This window comes from Aythya ferina (assembly GCF_964211825.1).
Source record: "Aythya ferina genome assembly, chromosome: 16".
NCBI classification, from domain to species: Eukaryota; Metazoa; Chordata; class Aves; order Anseriformes; family Anatidae; genus Aythya; species Aythya ferina.
In genome coordinates, this window is record NC_140315.1 from 7,494,913 (window position 1) to 7,512,149 (window position 17,237).

Here is a 17,237-nt window from a genome sequence, read left to right on the forward strand (position 1 = left end):
TAGTAGCATGTTTGCCAAGATGGCTAGTAACTGTTTGGACCTGTCTTTTTAGCCTGACATTTTTCCTAAGAAGAGAAAACACAAGAGACAAGTTTCCACTTCTAGCACGTTGGCAGAAGTACAGAAACCCCATTCTTAATGTGATGGGACTCATAAATGGACAACTATTCAACTAATAAAACTGTCAAAAGCATTCATTGTACATGTGGCTAAAAGGTTAGACATTTGAAAGGCATCACCGTTCTAAATATACTGCTCTATGTATGGACTGAATTCCCGTTAATTTATTTACCTAACAGATGAATTACAGTCCATATGATTGGCTTGATTTTGAGTTGCTTTCTCAAGGTCTGTATATAAGAAAACAAAAAGATTCTATGTTTTTTATTAAAAAAAAAATAAAAATAAAAGGCCTTTACCTTACACAGTAAATGTTGCTTTCATGAATGTGAATGTTGAGTCTCTTCTACAGTGGTCCCCCAGCATAGAAACTTTTTTTTAAAGCACATATTCAATCCTAGATCTTGATCTCACTGATGTGAAAAATTAGATCTTTAAAACTCATTGAAGTTGTGCCATCCAGGTGTGGTGTCACCAGCTGTAATGGCAAGATTCATGTGCCTGCCATGGTTTGGGTACCAGGAGCTGCAGCCTATGTTTCTGCAGCTCTGTTCTCCTTTGGACCTGTTTTTCAGACTGTGTACAAGTACTTTGAAGTTCGCTGCTAACTTCAGTGAAGTGATCTAGCACTGAGACTGAGAATGTTCCTTTGTTTGTTCTGGGATTTGCTTCTGATAAGTGTGTGCCTCTATTAGTTTGCCTTCAACTGTACAGGAATAGAAAGTGTTCACTAACTTAAAGAGTCAACATATGAGGGATGAAAGAAAGCTATTAATTCCTCTTGCCTCTTTTTGGTAGAAATGAATGACACTGACTTCAGGAAAATGGGCCATATCTGTCCCTGCCATAATTCTGCCTGTTCTAATGGCTGTACAGCAGAAGCAAAGCAGATTCCTTGCCATTAAGGGCTAAGCATGAATAAATGGCTTAACCAGAGTTAGGCTTGCTTTCCTTCCCAGTGCTGAAATCTGTGCACACTTTACAGCCTATTTCACAGTAAAACCCAAAATGTCAAGAAATTAGTCTATTCCTATCATCTTTTGTATGTTATAACTAATAGACTATTAGGGTGAGAAATGTTTAAAAAGTTCAAGAAAACAAAACCCACTCCCAAACAGTCTAGCAAAATGGTATCTTATTCTGTACAGTCCTACCATTATCCAGCAAGATACCGGCAATCATTTTCTTTTATAGTTTAATGAAATCACTTCTGTTCAGCTGATGTCTACTGTGATCAAGGCAAAAAGATGATATATATTGAAGTAGTCTTGGTTCCTCTTTTATTGATTGTCTTTTCATTTTTTCCATATTTTTTCTGACAAACTTGAAAGGAAAATTGTATTTTAAGAATGGATTTGGTGATGGTCCAGTTAGTTAACTAACTATATTATATAGGGTTGGAAAAGGGTCACCTAATTAATGTCTTTTTGCATACTCAATAAAACAAGTGTAAAACTCATTTTACCCACTGCCTGTGTCACCTGACAAATAATTCACTTGCTTATGATGTTCTTAAAGAATTAAGGGGGTTGTGTTATGGATGAACCTAAACATCAGGTGTTTACATTTTGCTGCTTGCTCATGACTTTTAATGCACAGGAATTAAATTTAAATTGATTGTTTTGGTACTGATGTCTCTGGCCCTAACAGGGAAACAATACCTTGGAAAGATACAAAAAGATGTTATTTCTTGCCTTCAACAATATGCAGATCCTGAGTTACTGTTCAGTTATTTTCCTCTTACATACTTTCATCAGCACTTAAGAAAGAGTTACTTGGGAAACTTGAGCTGAAATCTTCTATTAGCTGATGGGTTGGGAGTCCCTCTGTCCTAGTTCTTCATTCTAGTCCTGGTCTCACAACAGAGAAGGATGGAAGTCAGGGTGGTCATGGAAACAGAGGTGGGTCACCTTTCTACTTCCTTGGATTTTAGTGTAAAGTGGGTCAGAAATCCTACCAAAAAAAAATGAGCTGTGGAGCACATGCATATTTCATGTATCTTGCTATGCTTAATGCCTCTTCCACCAGATTTTGTGTTGATCTATGCATAATACTATTCTTTTGTAGAATTTCTGAATTACTAGCTCACCTTAGGAAAAGGTAACAAATGGGAGCATATTCTTTAGAACCAAGTGTTTAAAAACAAAAACAAACTTAAGCGTTTTTGTATCAATGCCTGTGTGTGTGTATAGTTGCTGAGGTTTTAATCCATTTCTAAAATATATATGGGGGTCTGAGAGTTAGCATCCCTGAAAGCAATGCTCAACTTAAAGTAATGCATTATATTTTGAACACTGTGTGTTTGACAATACATTTCATGCCTCATTTCCTGCCAGTTGTGAGCTCTAGTAAATGCTCAAAGAGCAAATTCACATTTTTCATGTCAAAAAGCCCTATAGTTTGTTCACTCTAGGATATCACTAGTTAAATAGATTTCTGTAAGGATGTATTCTGTTCACACTATAATCTGTTGTGACACTAAATCTTAATCCGTCTTCGTATTTCCATTGTTTTTTTTTTTTTTGCAAAAAGATTATTTCTAAAATATTTTATATATCACATTCATTTTCTTTGCTAAGAATTAATTGCATAAGCAGTGGGTATCTGACCACTATTAAGTCTTCTATCGTAACCCAAAATTAAGAATTTAATGTGGATTATTCATAACATCTATCCAGTTAATTCAAAGTAATTTTTCTTTGCACTGGGCAGAATTTACACATTCTTGAATGAGCTTACCTCCTCATGAGACCTCAAAAGGAAGACAACCTGTGTTGTCCTACTGGCTTTGGAACACCTGTGTCACTGCTGTGCTGTGGATCTGAAGGTTTTTGCTATTCTTTGTCATCCATAGGTTTAATCCTGCTCTTTTTCTAGGCAGCATGTGGCTTTTATGGCTGTGTGAAGCAGGAAAATGAGTTATAGTTATTTGGCCCTGTGAATGGCAAATGGATATGTGGCTCTGCTACTAACATAAGTAGGTAGAGAATTCTGTTCTTGTAGCATTTTATACAAACTTGTCATACAAGCGAGTTACTATGGAAGTCTGGAAGAGTGGAGAATAAGACCTCATATTTCAGGGTTCTGTCTTGTTATTTTAAATTAGCTCAGCAAGGAGCTGCCTGGAAGTTTTCTGGCAGTCATAATAAGCTTCTGTGAGAAAGACCTATGATGTTGGAATAGCTGGGTTTATTTCATGATTGCTTCTTATTATCACAGAATCACTCAGGCTGGAGGGGACATTGGGAGGTCTCTCATCCCAACTCCTGCTCTAAGCAGGAGCAAGCACTGAGTTCAGACCAGGGTGCTCAGGGCTCATCCCAGCTGGGTCTTGAAAACCCCTAGGGACAGAGGTACAATGACCTCTCTGGACAAGTCTATGCCAGCGCTTAATTATCCCCAAAATAAATAGTATCCTCAGAAGAAACAATTTTCCTTACCCATTCAGAAAACCCTCTGTTTCTTGTTCTCCCACTGTGCACTGCAGTAAAAAGCCTGGGTCCATCTTTTGTGCAACCTCCTTTTTAGGTGCTGGAGGGTTGCATTTGGTCCCATAATATCAATATTAGCAGTAGATAAGATGACATTCATCTGAAGATCAGCTCCAAGCAACTGAAGAAGATACAGTCAGGGGAGCAGATGTTTGAAAGATGGATTAGTGGATTCTGAATATAGCCAGGACTGGATACTTATAGAGACTGGAGCTAATGCCCACCTTCACTTAGAGGAGCAGCAGAGCACTGAAAGATGTTCTACATCTCCTTAAACCTGGGATAGTGCTTGATGTAATGTGAATATAACAAGATTAAGATGGTATAATAAACAAAACTGTTTAACACGTATGCAGTTGAAAATTGAGGAAGAATTAAGCTTACTGTCAAAACAGTAGCATTGGTTTAAATGTTGAATCCTCCTTAATATTTTGAAAGTCTGCCTTCAGACTGCCTGTTATTTCATGGGACCTGGAAAGCATCTAACAAATCAGTTTGAAACAGGCTGCAAAGAATGGCAAAATTCTCTTGCAGAAAAGAAATAACTATAGCTGTACAGAGGACATAGAAATCTTTGCTTAAAGCACATTGCTGATTTTTTTAAAACATAAATGCAAGCTAGGATAAAGCACATAGCTAAGCAGAAAAGGACCTCTTGGAGTCAGATATTTGTGAATAAAGTGTCGGCTCTAGAAAGGTAATACAAATGATATACAGTCGCTTTGTAGTCGTTGGCTCTTTAATTGAGCAGACTGATGTGTTGCTAGCATAATGGATCTTTGGAGCAGACTGAGAATGAGGTGCTGTTATTTTGTTTCTCAAAGCCACACATTTGAAGTGCAGGTGAATACAAACCATTTAAGAAATAATTGGTCTGACCCAGCATTGGAGTAGCCATTTTAGCAGCAATAAGAGGTGTTACTCAGGTGACAGAAGACAATGAGACAGAGATATATAACAATATTTGCTCAGTCTAAAAAAAATAAAAAAATAAAAAATAAAATAAAAGTCAGCTTAATGAAAAGAGGGGAGGAAAAAAAGCTACAAAAGTCATCCCAATCCTTTTGGATCTACTCTTACAGCCTCTGCAGATTCTTCTGCTTCATTAGCCAAATTTCAATACCTTTCCATCTTTCCTGATATATTTTTTAAACAACCTCCCTGGTTTCATTTGTCACTTCTATCCCTGCTAGGAAAATCTTTGTCAATGACCTACCCACAGATCACTGCAGCTTCCCAGCATTCCTTGTTGCACTTCTCCTCTACAAGTCCATCTGAACGAATAAACTGAATTAATTTAATATTTTTGCTATTCCCTGACACAATTTTCTTCAAACAAAGCTGCTACTGCTTATATTAAATACTGTAAAACATCTTCCCACTTAAAATGGATATTTTTGAATTTTCTAGGAAAAAGAAGTTTCTGAAGAGTAGACAGTTGCTATTAACACTTTAAAATCAAAAGGTCAATCCCAAGTGGATAAAGCTGATGGAGCAAAGCTGATTTACAGAAGTCAAGAACCTTGCCCCAGATACTTGGGTATGGACTCTGAAAGGTAATGCAGTTATTTTTCTTAATGCATCTTTTCTGCAGTGCTGCACATGCAGTCAGGTTAAAGGCTGTGATCCCTGGTCAAAGTGGCATGTTCTGGTGACTTAGCAACAAGAGTTCTCCTCAAAATCTAGTGAGAAGAGAACTTACCAGGAAAGAATGTAGACTTTGTAGACTCCTAGAAGTCAGGTGTCTTTATGAAGGAGGAGATTGGTAGGAAAAGTCCAGTGTGCCAACATGTGAGTAATATACATTACTCACATACATTGTCATACCAAGGGTCACTGGCTCAACACCAGAAACAGTCTTGGGAAACAATGTAATGTTCTTGGTTGTTCCTCACCAGTTATTTTAGAAATCTGACACTAATGGGGACAACGAAGTGATGGGGGGGGTGCAGGAGTGGGGGGGGTTGTCAGACAAAAAGCAATCAAAGCAGCTGCAGTTGCAAAGTGGCTCTTGCTGATAATTTTGTGCCATCTGACCATGGATGTGGAAATCTTTCAAAATAAATAAGCAATGGATTGTAAACTTAAGGTCTGTGTAATGACTCTTACAGAGAAACGCGTGTCAGACTCAGGTTGATACACCTAGGACCTCAGGTCACGGATGCTCAGACTCATGCATAATGATTGCTTTGTCTAGTGAATGCTCCATAGAGCTAATCAGATATGTACAAAGTTTTATCAAGCTTACTGTTTTTCTGAATGACTTTCTAAATCATAGCCTTCAAGATGTTTGTCTTTGTATTTATACTATATTTTCTGTGAAGCTTAGTGGCTAAAGCTGCTTCTGTGGAGTTGTCCAAATTCATTCCTTCTGCAAGTTCAGTGAATGATAGGGCCCTTAATCTGTGAGCTTTGACAGGAACAATCTAATAAGACGTTACGAGACTTTTTACTTGTTTACCTGTGTCATTGTCTGTCTAACTGGAAGCATGCTTATGAGTGATACAGAAGTGGAGTATGACCTTTAAGAACATGACAATGAAACTTTACAGAGTCAATATTGGATCATTCCTGCTCCCTGAAAAACTTAAAATGAAGTCTTTAAAAATAAATAAATAAATAAATCCTTGAGTGCATGTAAGTGTGCTTTGACACAAGGCAGTGTTTGTACTGCCAAGTGGATTTATAGCCGAGCAGATACAAGGGAAAATGTCCTTCAATGCATTGGGGATTAGAATTTTTTCTGGTGGACGTGCACACATGGAAGTGGATTATTTTGGCAATTTTGGACCAAATGGCTAATGGATTTGGTTCTATAGTTGTTCCTCAGTTGCCTGTTCATGGGTGGGAAGTGATTAGCACATAACGTTACACACAGAACGTGTGTATAGGGAATCCCATTTTTGTGAAGAACTTTGCTTGCCACACATTAGCTTGTCCCATTTACTCTGTTCTGCTTGATCCTGGTAGAGTATTTTGAATAGCAAGCTGTTGTTGTTTGGATTCTTTCTATGTTTTGTATTAATCTAAAACAGCACAAAGATGTGGGATTTCAGATTCTTTCACTCACCTTTTAGGATTCTATAATGAAGAGTTGTTTCCTAATGTGTTCAAGGTCTATTAAATAAATTCACTAAAAAATTCCTGTTCCTTCTGAAATGGGCTTGTCAAGCTAATCTAATTTCAGTGTCTGCACATGGAAGGTATGCTATTTTCTCCTTTCAGTGATTTCAAAAATTAATAATTAGTTTCCTATTTTCACTTAATGATCAGTGCAAATTACTGCACTTTTCCTCCTTTGTTTTATATTATGCTAATTATTGCTATGTGTACCTGTATGCATGACACTAAAAACATTCTTATCAAATCATTTCACAAAATTGCTGAGGCGGTACAACTTCAGGTTAGAGAACTTTCTAGGCCCCATTTACCAATAAATCTTGCCTTGGTGATTGTTGCAAGGATGCCAGCCTGTCAAAGGCTTAATCATGGAGAATAATCCTGGTATCTCTTCATCATACTGTGGAAAATGATTGTTCGTGACTTCAGGGAGTGTGATCTTAATATTTCCAGAATATGCTTCCTTCCTGTGTTTGGGAAGGAAATGGTTCTGTATGCAGCCTCATCTTGTAAGGGGATGAGCTGCTGTTCTTGAAGACACTCAGCAATATCCACGATTGGCCCTCCTATATAGGCACAGTAATCTAAGGTGGATATTTGAGGTAGGAATTTCACTTCATGCATTTTTTAACCCATTTACCTCTGTGGGAGTAAAGCTTTGGTGATTATTTTCCTGTGAGAGCATGCTGATGGAGGGATGCTCTTCCTCCCTTCTCTGTGAATTCGGGGTTGTAATGTGTGCACCTTTCAATAACAAATGCTGCCTCTTTAGAAAGCATTGTGTTTTTTCTGAATTCATGTGGAAGACAGGCCAGTTACGTAAGACAACGGAGTCAAATATTCATTGCGGGTTTGCACTACTCTTTCTTAAATCTTTGAGAGAAAAGGTCAAGAAGAAGGTGTTACCTGACAGATTTCTTCCTCCTGTACAAAACCTGGTAGGACTCGTGCTTGTACTTTAGCCTCTGCTTTGGAGTACAGACCACAGCAAGGCCGCCATTCTGCAGGAGGCTGTAATGGCCTTTTTGCTGACTTAAATTGCAATAAGCACGTGGTACTTTGACCTTGATCTGCTTCTGAATGCTGGCTGCTTAGGCCCCTGGTGCTGCTGTGGGTGGATGGGAGGAGTGCTCTGCAGCAGCACCGCATGGGGCTCCATCAAGCACAAGAGCGGGGTTTTGGAACAGGTTGGCTGACATACATGTAAAAACTGGGCCCAGTCCCATCCAATGACTTTTTTCCATGCTCAGATGCAGTTGTCACTAGTATTAAACATGGTAAGCAGTCTAGGGTTGTGAGCTGATGGAGAATGGGCATGGCAGGCTCTGGAAGATGACTGGTGCTTGATATGCAGCAGCCAGATGAGGGGAAGCAGCTTGCTAAGTGGTTCCTTCATCCCTCTGAATTTTACTTCTTGCCTGTGGGATGAGGCAGACAGCCAAGACTACAATGATATCGCCTTTAGAAAGGCGACTTTCCCTTAATACACTTGACCAGTGTCTGACACTTGTGATTATTTTAAAGTATTATAACACACTAATAGCAATGACTAATTATAGTCACTTCATGTTTTCCCAAATGCCTAGTAAAAGTTCAAAAATTCTCTTTGTAATTATAGTCGAGCTATAAAATCCTAAAGCTGACTACTAACACTGAACATTGTATCATCTCTATTTTTAAAATTGACCTGTGTGTTTCTGTAAACTACACAGGAAATCTCTGCAGAGAAAATGCATCATGCAAGTTGGTCAATTTGCAGTTATTGAGTGACTATGTGTAATTACTGCTTATAAACTATTAACAAAATCCACAGGAGAACTTAGTGTTAATGGCAGCTAAGGGAAGAAAAGGTGGTGCTGGGAGGAGAATGGGTCTGAGTCTGCAAACTTTCTGTAAAGATAAGTGACATTTACTAAAATCAGTACTAGTGATAAAATCAGGATCTAATACGGCTGCCCTTTTAGGTATTTTCCTATGAAAACTGGTGCTGATTTGAATTGTTGGAGATGAGTAGTGAGAATTTACACAGAAAAGTATTTAGCTCATGCTGACTACGTTTCACAGTTTGAAATTAATTTTTTTGTTTATTTTAGCCCTCCTGATGTCTTGACCAATTGCTACTTTGTCACGGTTTTTTGAAAGAAAAATTTAATTATCAGAGAAGGTGGGTGGTGGCTGAAACAAATCAGTTCCTGCCTCTGAAATTTGATCTGCATGGATTTTTTTGAGATGCTGCCATTCAAGATGCTCTAGTTTATTCATTAAAAAAAAAAAAAAAAAAAAAAAAAATCTAAATATGTGCATTGATGGTGTATTGCCCTATAAAGCTGATCAAAATATATACAGAATTTGGTGGAGTGAAGCTTAGCTGGGATATTTAGGGAGATTTATTGGAGACAGCCCTTGAAAAATTACAACTTCCTGTAAGAAAACTTCATTAATCCCCTAGTGTTTCTCACACTCTTCTTCCATGATAGCTGCAAATCAGAGAAAATGAAACGGCAGTTAGACTATTTTTCTATTTAAAATTCTAGATGCTTGAGATAATGTTTTCTTTACTGTTTCTTAGCCTTTATTTTTTACTTAGTCTGAAGTAATGTTAACTGGTGAGTTTTCATAGCAACGGTGTGCTTAGCATGAACAAAACCTGCTGCTGGATGTCAAATTAGAGAACTTTATACAAAGGGCAGAAATTTCAAAGCAGTTTCATAGTAAATGTTGAGACAAATGTTTCTGCTTCAGTGGTTTAGTCTGTTGTGGAAATAGCCTTCCTTCAGTACAGCTGCTCCATAAATGCCTTTTTGTTCTAGGGAGTTTGTTTGAGCACCTTGCTCCCCACTTCTGAGGCTCACAGAAAAAATAGGAAGGACAGGCTAGCTGGTGCTGGGAGAGGGGATGCAATTTTCTTCTGACTGTCCTAGTTCTTAGAGCCAGACTTCTGTCATCTTTCATCAGCATCAAGTGCTTGTCACCTGGACTTGCATGGCCTCACAGGGCATGGTGGTGCAACAAGACATTCTCCATTGGTCTGGATGTACACTTGTATGTATGTTCAACACTTTAAAACTCTTCAGCAGAATTAAGTGTTTATTGTCATAGTGTCTAGGAGCACAGATGATCTTGCTATTAAAGCTCAAGTCTCAGAGCCCTGCGACCTCAGTACTCTTTCCAAGCTCTACCACAAACTTGATGTGTGGCTCCGGGCAAATCAGTTCAAGACTCCATGCGTCTGTTTTCCCCCTGCACTGGTGTGACAGGCACAGGGTTTAAATGTGTGACATAGTGTTGTGCAACTTGGTGCTTTGTGAAGTATTTGGAGATCTTAAGATGCAAGCTGATGCAGAATTGCTGAGCATTGTTGATGTATAAAGATCACTAAGAGAAAATCTTTATCTTTCTCAGGTCTGATGTTTCTTCACTTGTCAGAATCTCAAAAGTAGCATCCATCTTGAATTGGAGGGTAAAGAGCACCAAGTAGGAAAATCTACTTCCAAGGTAGTCAGTGTTCAACTCTGTTCTCATAAAATTGGGAAGAAGCTTCCCTTGAAAGCACCCTCTCCATGTTTTGAGTTAACCTTAGAATATTAGAAATTTGAAAAATAAAATAAAAAATGGAAAATAAAATACTGCCTACATTGTATGAATTCAATATGCTGTGTAAGTTTGTTTAAAAAAAATGACTATTTTTAACCAACTCCTATATGTGTAGCAGTAGACTGGGACTGCTTTGGCAGAGACCCTTTGCAGTCTGGTGTAGTTTTCTGATGCAAAGACTTTTCAGCCACAAATCTGGGAGACTTGTCTTTAGGGTGTATGAAGTTTTACTAAGATTCAAGCTTATATGTGCACCTATGACTCTTTTGTGTATCCAGGTATTACTTGTAGCACTTATGTCCAAACCCTGGCACAAACAAGAAGTGAAAAATATTGTCACCCAACAAGTCAAATGTGTTCTGTAAATGTATACTCAAAATAGACACAAAATGCTTACTAGAGTCAGACCATCTCCCTGAAAAATCCAGCCTTCATCACAAACATTTGATTTGCAAATCAGATGCAAGATGGGTTCTTATTAAATAGTTAAATATCAAGGTTTGAATTTTCATAAAAGGGCAATTTCAAACCTCATTTGTGTGTGTAATTATTGTGCTTGTGAGAGCAACCCTGGTAAGCGTGTGCATAAATGTCATGTCAGGTTTCTAATGGGTCATTGACATGCTCACTTTCCACAACTGGGTCTGTGGTCTTCATGCAGAGACAGAGCTGAGGGAAATAGGTAAAATGGGAGCAAAAAAGCTGGCAGAAATACTTTTCTTGATGAAAAGAGCAGCAAAGCTTTGTGTACACATCGGCATATTCTCAAGATGTAGTTGCAGCTCTGGGGTCCAAACAAACTGAATCAGTTTTTAAAATAACAGTACATACTAAACATCAGAAATTCAAATACATAATTTTCCAAGGCTGAAGATTTGGCAAATGTGCTCTTGTAAGCCTGTTGTCATTTCTACTTTAGAGAAGACTTAGAGATGTTTCTCATTCCTTTTTTTTCGTGTGGGGATTTTCTTACTCAGAAGCTGTGAAATACTTGAAATCTGAGGCCGCTGCTATCAGATAACATACCTAAAAATGGCGTTAAAGAATCTCCCATATAGTTTCTCAAACCTGAGAGATGAACGTCAGTTAAAACAGTCTTTGGTCACATTGAATGGGGCTGTGAGACTGATCTGAAAATATTTATCCTGAAGTATGAAAATTTAGAGGAAACCATCTTTCAGTGGTGGAATACATTCTCAGTATAATGCACCTGAGGTCACCCCCACAGCAAGACTCAATTTGTGAGATTGTATACTTCATGAACAGTTAAGAGTTAATGCAGTTTATTTAATGAACAGAATATGGGAAGGAAGGATGGAAGTCAATATTTAAGGGTAAATCTACCTCTGTTAAAATTCAGGGTGACTTTTCACTAGCAGAAAGGTATGAATTATTTGTAAATTTTTGTGTTTCTATCACCTCTCTTCCTCTGCTGGCAGAGGAGGAATTCAGGACTGCACAGCCTGTGGGTCGGAGCCAGTACAATGATTCTCATGCTTCTAAATATAATATTCCTCTGTGATTAAGATTAATCTTGTATTTGAATGACCTCCTTCCAAAGGTAGAGGGTTTTGGCGATTGTGCTTTTGTGGAGAAGGAATAAATAGCTTCATGAGATAGCAGTGTGGGTGGAGGGACAGCAGGTATCAGTCTCCTGCAAAAAGCAAAGTACAATATCAGGCTGAACAAAAGTAGCAGCAGAAGGCAGGATACTGAACATGCTGACAGATATCGGTCAAGAGTCAGAACCCAAGGCTAGGACTTGAATAGACTCAGGAGAAGCAGGCAGGAGGCCAGGCAATGAATAAAAATTAGCATGCCCCATACTGCTCTCCATATTGTTGCTTGCCTGACTACTCCCCCTTCTACCCCCTCTTCTGTATTTTCTTTAACGTACCAGTGGTCAAAGCAAATAATGATATTATGTTTGTAAGGGAGGCCCTTGAAAGCTATTCTGAGACTAGAGTCCAGAAAAACGTAATCTCTGTTTGATTCTTTGTTTAGTGGGGATTCAAATCCCAACTTAATTTAATCTTTTGATTTATCCTGCAGGTACTGCCTGATTATATTCCAGTGCCACCAGTAATAGAAATGCAGGGATTTTCTTGTTTTTATTTATTTATTTTTCCTTTCAGTACTTTGAGAACAAAAAAGGCTTAGCGAAAGTCATTATTGGTATTATCCTCTATAATGCATCATGAGTGAATAACTGCATCTCTGAGCATGTACCCCATTGCTTCATATTAGTGTCTTAGGGTTACACAAATTTTTGTTCTGCACTTCAGCTAAAGCAGCACAGCATGCGTAGCTGAATAGGACTGAAAACTTGCTCAGTTGCTGTGAGCAGCCAAAATGCCACCATTGCTGCAAGGTGGCTGGGGTTCCCCTGGGAAGGATTGCTGGCCAGGTGCAAGGAAGAGAGCAGCAATGCATAGGACTTTGGTTCCTTCACAAGGTCCTGCCACATCACGGATAAATTACTTGAGGCTGCGTTTGTGAGGCTTTTTTAAGAGTACTTAAGCTGACTCTTAGTATCATTAAAATGTATGAGAACATCAAGGAAAAGCAACCATCAGAAGATACAAATTGGAAAAGCAAAAGAGCAGCAAATGTGCTGTGGTTTCATTTGCCCCCTCCCCTGAAATATCTGGGCAGCTGATAGGCATTCGTGTGTTGAAATGAATGGGAGCTCACATACCTTTAATAGCCTGGTAGCCAGTTTCTCTGTACCTAAGTTTCCTATGCAACGTAGGGAAACAGCATTTCTCTTATCATGGAGTCCTTGCAGAATGAGTATGGTAAAATCAGAAAATAATCAGGCACCAGTTATTTTTGCTGTAGAAGTGACTATCAGCATACCAAATACTGTGGTGTACCAAGGCTGCTACTGTCCCTGTGCATTTTCTCATTCACCTCGTGCTCCCTATCTGGACCTTTAAAGTATTAAACACTTATTTAATTTTTCTTTTTACTTTCCCAAACAAGATACAGTTCATTCATATCCTTCAAAAACTCACGAAAATTAAATTTTTAAAAATCATATTAAATCTTTAATATTCTCCTATGGATGATAATATGCCCAAGCAGACAAGGACAGCATGCAAATCTAGTGGCATGCCTGACAAACATAATGCATTTATATTAAATCTATTGTACAGTAAGAATTTTGAGACAGCAGTGATCAGAGGAAACCATGCAATTGGATTAATAGATAATTTAAGCTGTAATCCAACAAAGCAGTTAAGCATGTGCTTAATTTTAAGTGTGTGTAGTATTATTTGATGTCAGTTGAGACAAAACAAGCTTAAAACTAGGCACATGCTTAACTGTTTTTTGCTGGCTTGCTGACTTAGTCAATGAGCTGAAAAAATAAGGTTTTTGCTGCTGGAAATATATGAAGGAGCAGTGTCCATTTTTCCTGTAATCATTAAAGCAGCAATCCAGCTCAAGTTTCAAAGCAATGTTTTTATAGGGGGTTAAAAAATAGTACCCACGATCTGCAGAGGGAAACAGTTTACAAATTATTTATTTTACCTGCATTCCTGGTTAAACTGAGTTCAAAATAATTAGATAACCCTGTAAAACCAGTGACTGGTGCTGTTAATTCCACATAAAGATTTTCTCATGCAATACCTAATAAATGGAGTTATCTTTTAACAAAGGCTTTAAAGGGATTAATACGTTGTACAGAAGATACACTCTGTAAATCGGTTAAGATGTTTGCTACAGATCTGAACTAGATCTAAAAGAAGAAAGAAAACTTAACTTCCTGAATGACCTTAGACTGTCACCCAGACTTCTCTGTACCAGCTCTACCAGTTAACTTGCTTCTGACACTTTACAGTATTTGTGGCCTTAATTGAGGGACATAACCAAACAAATTTATCATTGCAGCCCATAAAAACGACAGAATTCATATGGTAGCATTCTTCATTCTCTCCAATTTGTTTCCCTGAAATCCCTGCAGCAATTTATTTGCTGAATATGCGAGTTTTCCTCCTTATGAAAATTACAAATTGTTGTCAAGGTTAACGAGTTAATATTCTCATTCAATATTTATTTTATGTGGGGGGGGGTAGGGGGAAGGAAGAAGCGCGACTGTTCTTATACTTTCTTCCACAGCAAAGTCTGGTTTCTTAATCAATATGACAAGGACACTGTCCTTTGGATAATACCCTGAATCATCGGGACTAAAAAATGAGCTTTATTAATCAACAGCCCCTGATTAATTATTATAAAGTGATGCTCATACATTTCTGTACATTTTAATAATTCCTGTAGAAGGCTAACAATGTCCCCAGTGATTTGAAGGCTTTGGGGTTTGAATTTTTCTAAGCAATGTCACAATAAATAGTCCAAGGGTACTACTGCTCGCTCACTAATCCAGTCTGTTTCAATCCAGCAAATGAGTAAAACCTTCTTTTTCCTATTTCCCATCTATAATTCATCATTTGCATACAAAGTAAGAAGCAAGAATCGGCAGTCTCATCAGTTTTCAAAATACCAAGGGACAACCAGCGTGATTTATAGCAGGCTACATTATCTAGATCATATAACCAGAATATTTCTGTAAAAACAGACCTATGTAGTTCCTCAATAAGTGTATCTAGCAGATGAATGTGATGAAGGTCACCAGTGTGGAGAACTTAATGTAGACTTACCAGCTCTTAGGTCTTTGGGAAGAAATATCCCATCCCAAAATATCTAAGCATCTTCACATAGCAACTTCAAGAACAGATCCCTATGTTTAAGGCTCTCTTAACCCTCAAAGAATATAGCTTGTGTGTTTTCTTGCTACCAGTGAGATGAAAAATGTTACATTTCATATGCTTTCAGTGCATTTTTTTTAAAGACACAACCTTACTGAAAGGAACAGATGCAGCCTCCTCGGTTAAGAAATGATCCTGCCTCAAAAGATGTGTAAGAAGGTGGCCACAGCTGATAGGTGTTGGTATTTTAGCATTAAAGGGTGGTGTGTGATTCTGAACCATGGTACAAATGCTCAGACATATTTCAGATCCGAAGACAAATTAGTATTAATTTAAGGAAAGAACATAAATATTAGGAGGGCCGGGAGTAAAGCATTATCCAGCAGCAGTTCTGATCCACTCATTCTTTGTATTGGGCATCTTACAGTCTGCCTTCCTTCTTGTAAAATATTTGCCCAGCTCACAGACAGCTCCTGAGGATGCTTTTAAGCAGTGTGGTTGCAATAGATGATATCAGACTTCCAAAAGCACTAGCATCTTGTGTTTGAGTTTTAAAATTATGTGTTTGTATCGGAAAAATACAGTGCCCTTTTTACAACCTTCCTGCAATTAACCATTTAATTACTAGTCAGTGCTCATCTATCCTAAGTTGAGTCTCCGGAATTTTTTATAGTGAGATGTTACAATCTATGTGCAGGTAACCCACAGGTTATTTGGCTTTAGCTCCTTGAGTTCTGTTTTAATTCCAGTATGTCAATAACGAGTTCTCTCTTCATTTTATTGCTGTGAACCACTGAAAAAAAAAAAAAAAATAATCATTGCTTTAGGATGCTCTGCAACAAGCAGTGTTCCTGCATTTTGCCCTCTAGAAATACGGGTTCTGATCACAGATAACTAAAATGAGATTAGGATGTTAGCTTTCTCAAGAGATAACAGCAGTCTAGGTCATAAAACTACCATATGGCAGATTTGGCAGTCTTTACAGAGGTCCATGGTTTAATTATCACAAAGACAGATTCAGTTCCCCACTTGCAAATGCCTGGGTCCTCCTGTGGCAAAGACTGGCAATGCAATTAAGGGGAAAGCTGTATTGTACTTGGCTGAAACAAGAAATGACCTTACTGTGGCCAGTGCTGTCACTTCCTAACATTTCACTCATGATTAAGTTTATCATTTCAAACAAACAACATAAAATGTCAGGTCTCTGGTCTGCTTAACAGGGGGAGAGGAGGGGTAAGGAGAGTAGAGAAGCATAAACCATATATTATACTAAGCCAAACTAGAAAGCTATCTTCTGAAAAGAATTTGAGGAAAAAAAAGTTGACAACTATATTTTTAAAAAATATTAAAAACAAAACAAACAAAAAACCAGTATCTTTATGGAGTTTCTCTTTGGTTAAGTCTTTCAGTTGCCTGTATCAAATGGTTTGGAGTTCACTGTGTTTCCAGTCCCGTGACCTGTCTTTGCATGTGTTTCCAGAGTGGTGCAGCCCTTGTTGTGTTCTGATTTTCTGTTGTAGTAACCATGTCATCATTTATACCCTATTATTCAGTCACTGTGCAAAGGAATACCAGATTCTAAGAAAAACAGCATTTCATCTTCTTGTTTCTATGGCTTTGTGTTGGTAGAGATCAGTTCACTCCATCCAGTGTTTCGGTCAGCCTAGAGAAGCAGCATGAAGTTGATGCAGATGACTTCCCTGAATAGCAAGAGCAGATCAAGGACTCAATCTGCAGTTGAACTGCTGCTTTAAATCGCCAGTTCTTGAAGTTCTTCACCCTGTCTAAAATGTGACGTGGTAAAAGATATGACAATTGTCTTCATAATAAAAAAAATAAAAAAATAAAAAAAAAATTAAAAACTGTCCTCCTATGTATCAATACTTCACTAAAAAGAAAGCCTTCATGTTCTTTGTGTAAGCAACCACACTGGGAAGTATTGCAAGAATGAAGTCACAAGCTAAGTTAACCCACTCTAGCAACTAACAAAATTGTTGTAGGTTTTTATGTGATGCTAATAATAGTAACAGTGAAAACTGCTTTTTGAAATGATCGTATTTTATTCAGCTTTTTTTTAAAAGCTCTTAATTTTATCAGGCTATCATGGAGTGAATGATGTGTATAAACCTAAATGACCTCTATGTTTCCAGTCAGTAGGATGAAAGCTATTTTACCTAAATCCAACCAGTATCTAATACAGCAA

At 38.0% G+C, this 17,237-nt stretch overlaps 1 protein-coding gene across 9 annotated transcripts in view; it reads left to right on the plus strand.

Annotated features, from left to right (window-relative positions):
- The window catches only part of LOC311445542 (uncharacterized protein), a 260,556-nt gene that overhangs the window by 42,868 nt on the left and 200,451 nt on the right, over positions 1 to 17,237 (plus strand). For 4 of the 9 annotated variants that reach the window (XR_014698492.1, XM_084537772.1, XM_084537773.1 and 1 more), the window contains exon 2: positions 5,022 to 5,167. The exons of 3 other annotated variants lie outside the window; for them this stretch is intronic. Coding sequence is in view for 1 of the 6 variants with exons in the window: in XM_084537778.1 (XP_084393904.1) it covers positions 5,154 to 5,167 (14 nt within the window). In the remaining 5 variants the exon portion in view is untranslated. Of the gene's footprint in view, positions 1 to 4,848; positions 5,168 to 17,237 lie in introns of those variants that run through there. 2 more of the 9 variants (XR_014698497.1, XM_084537778.1) reach the window with 2 other exon arrangements.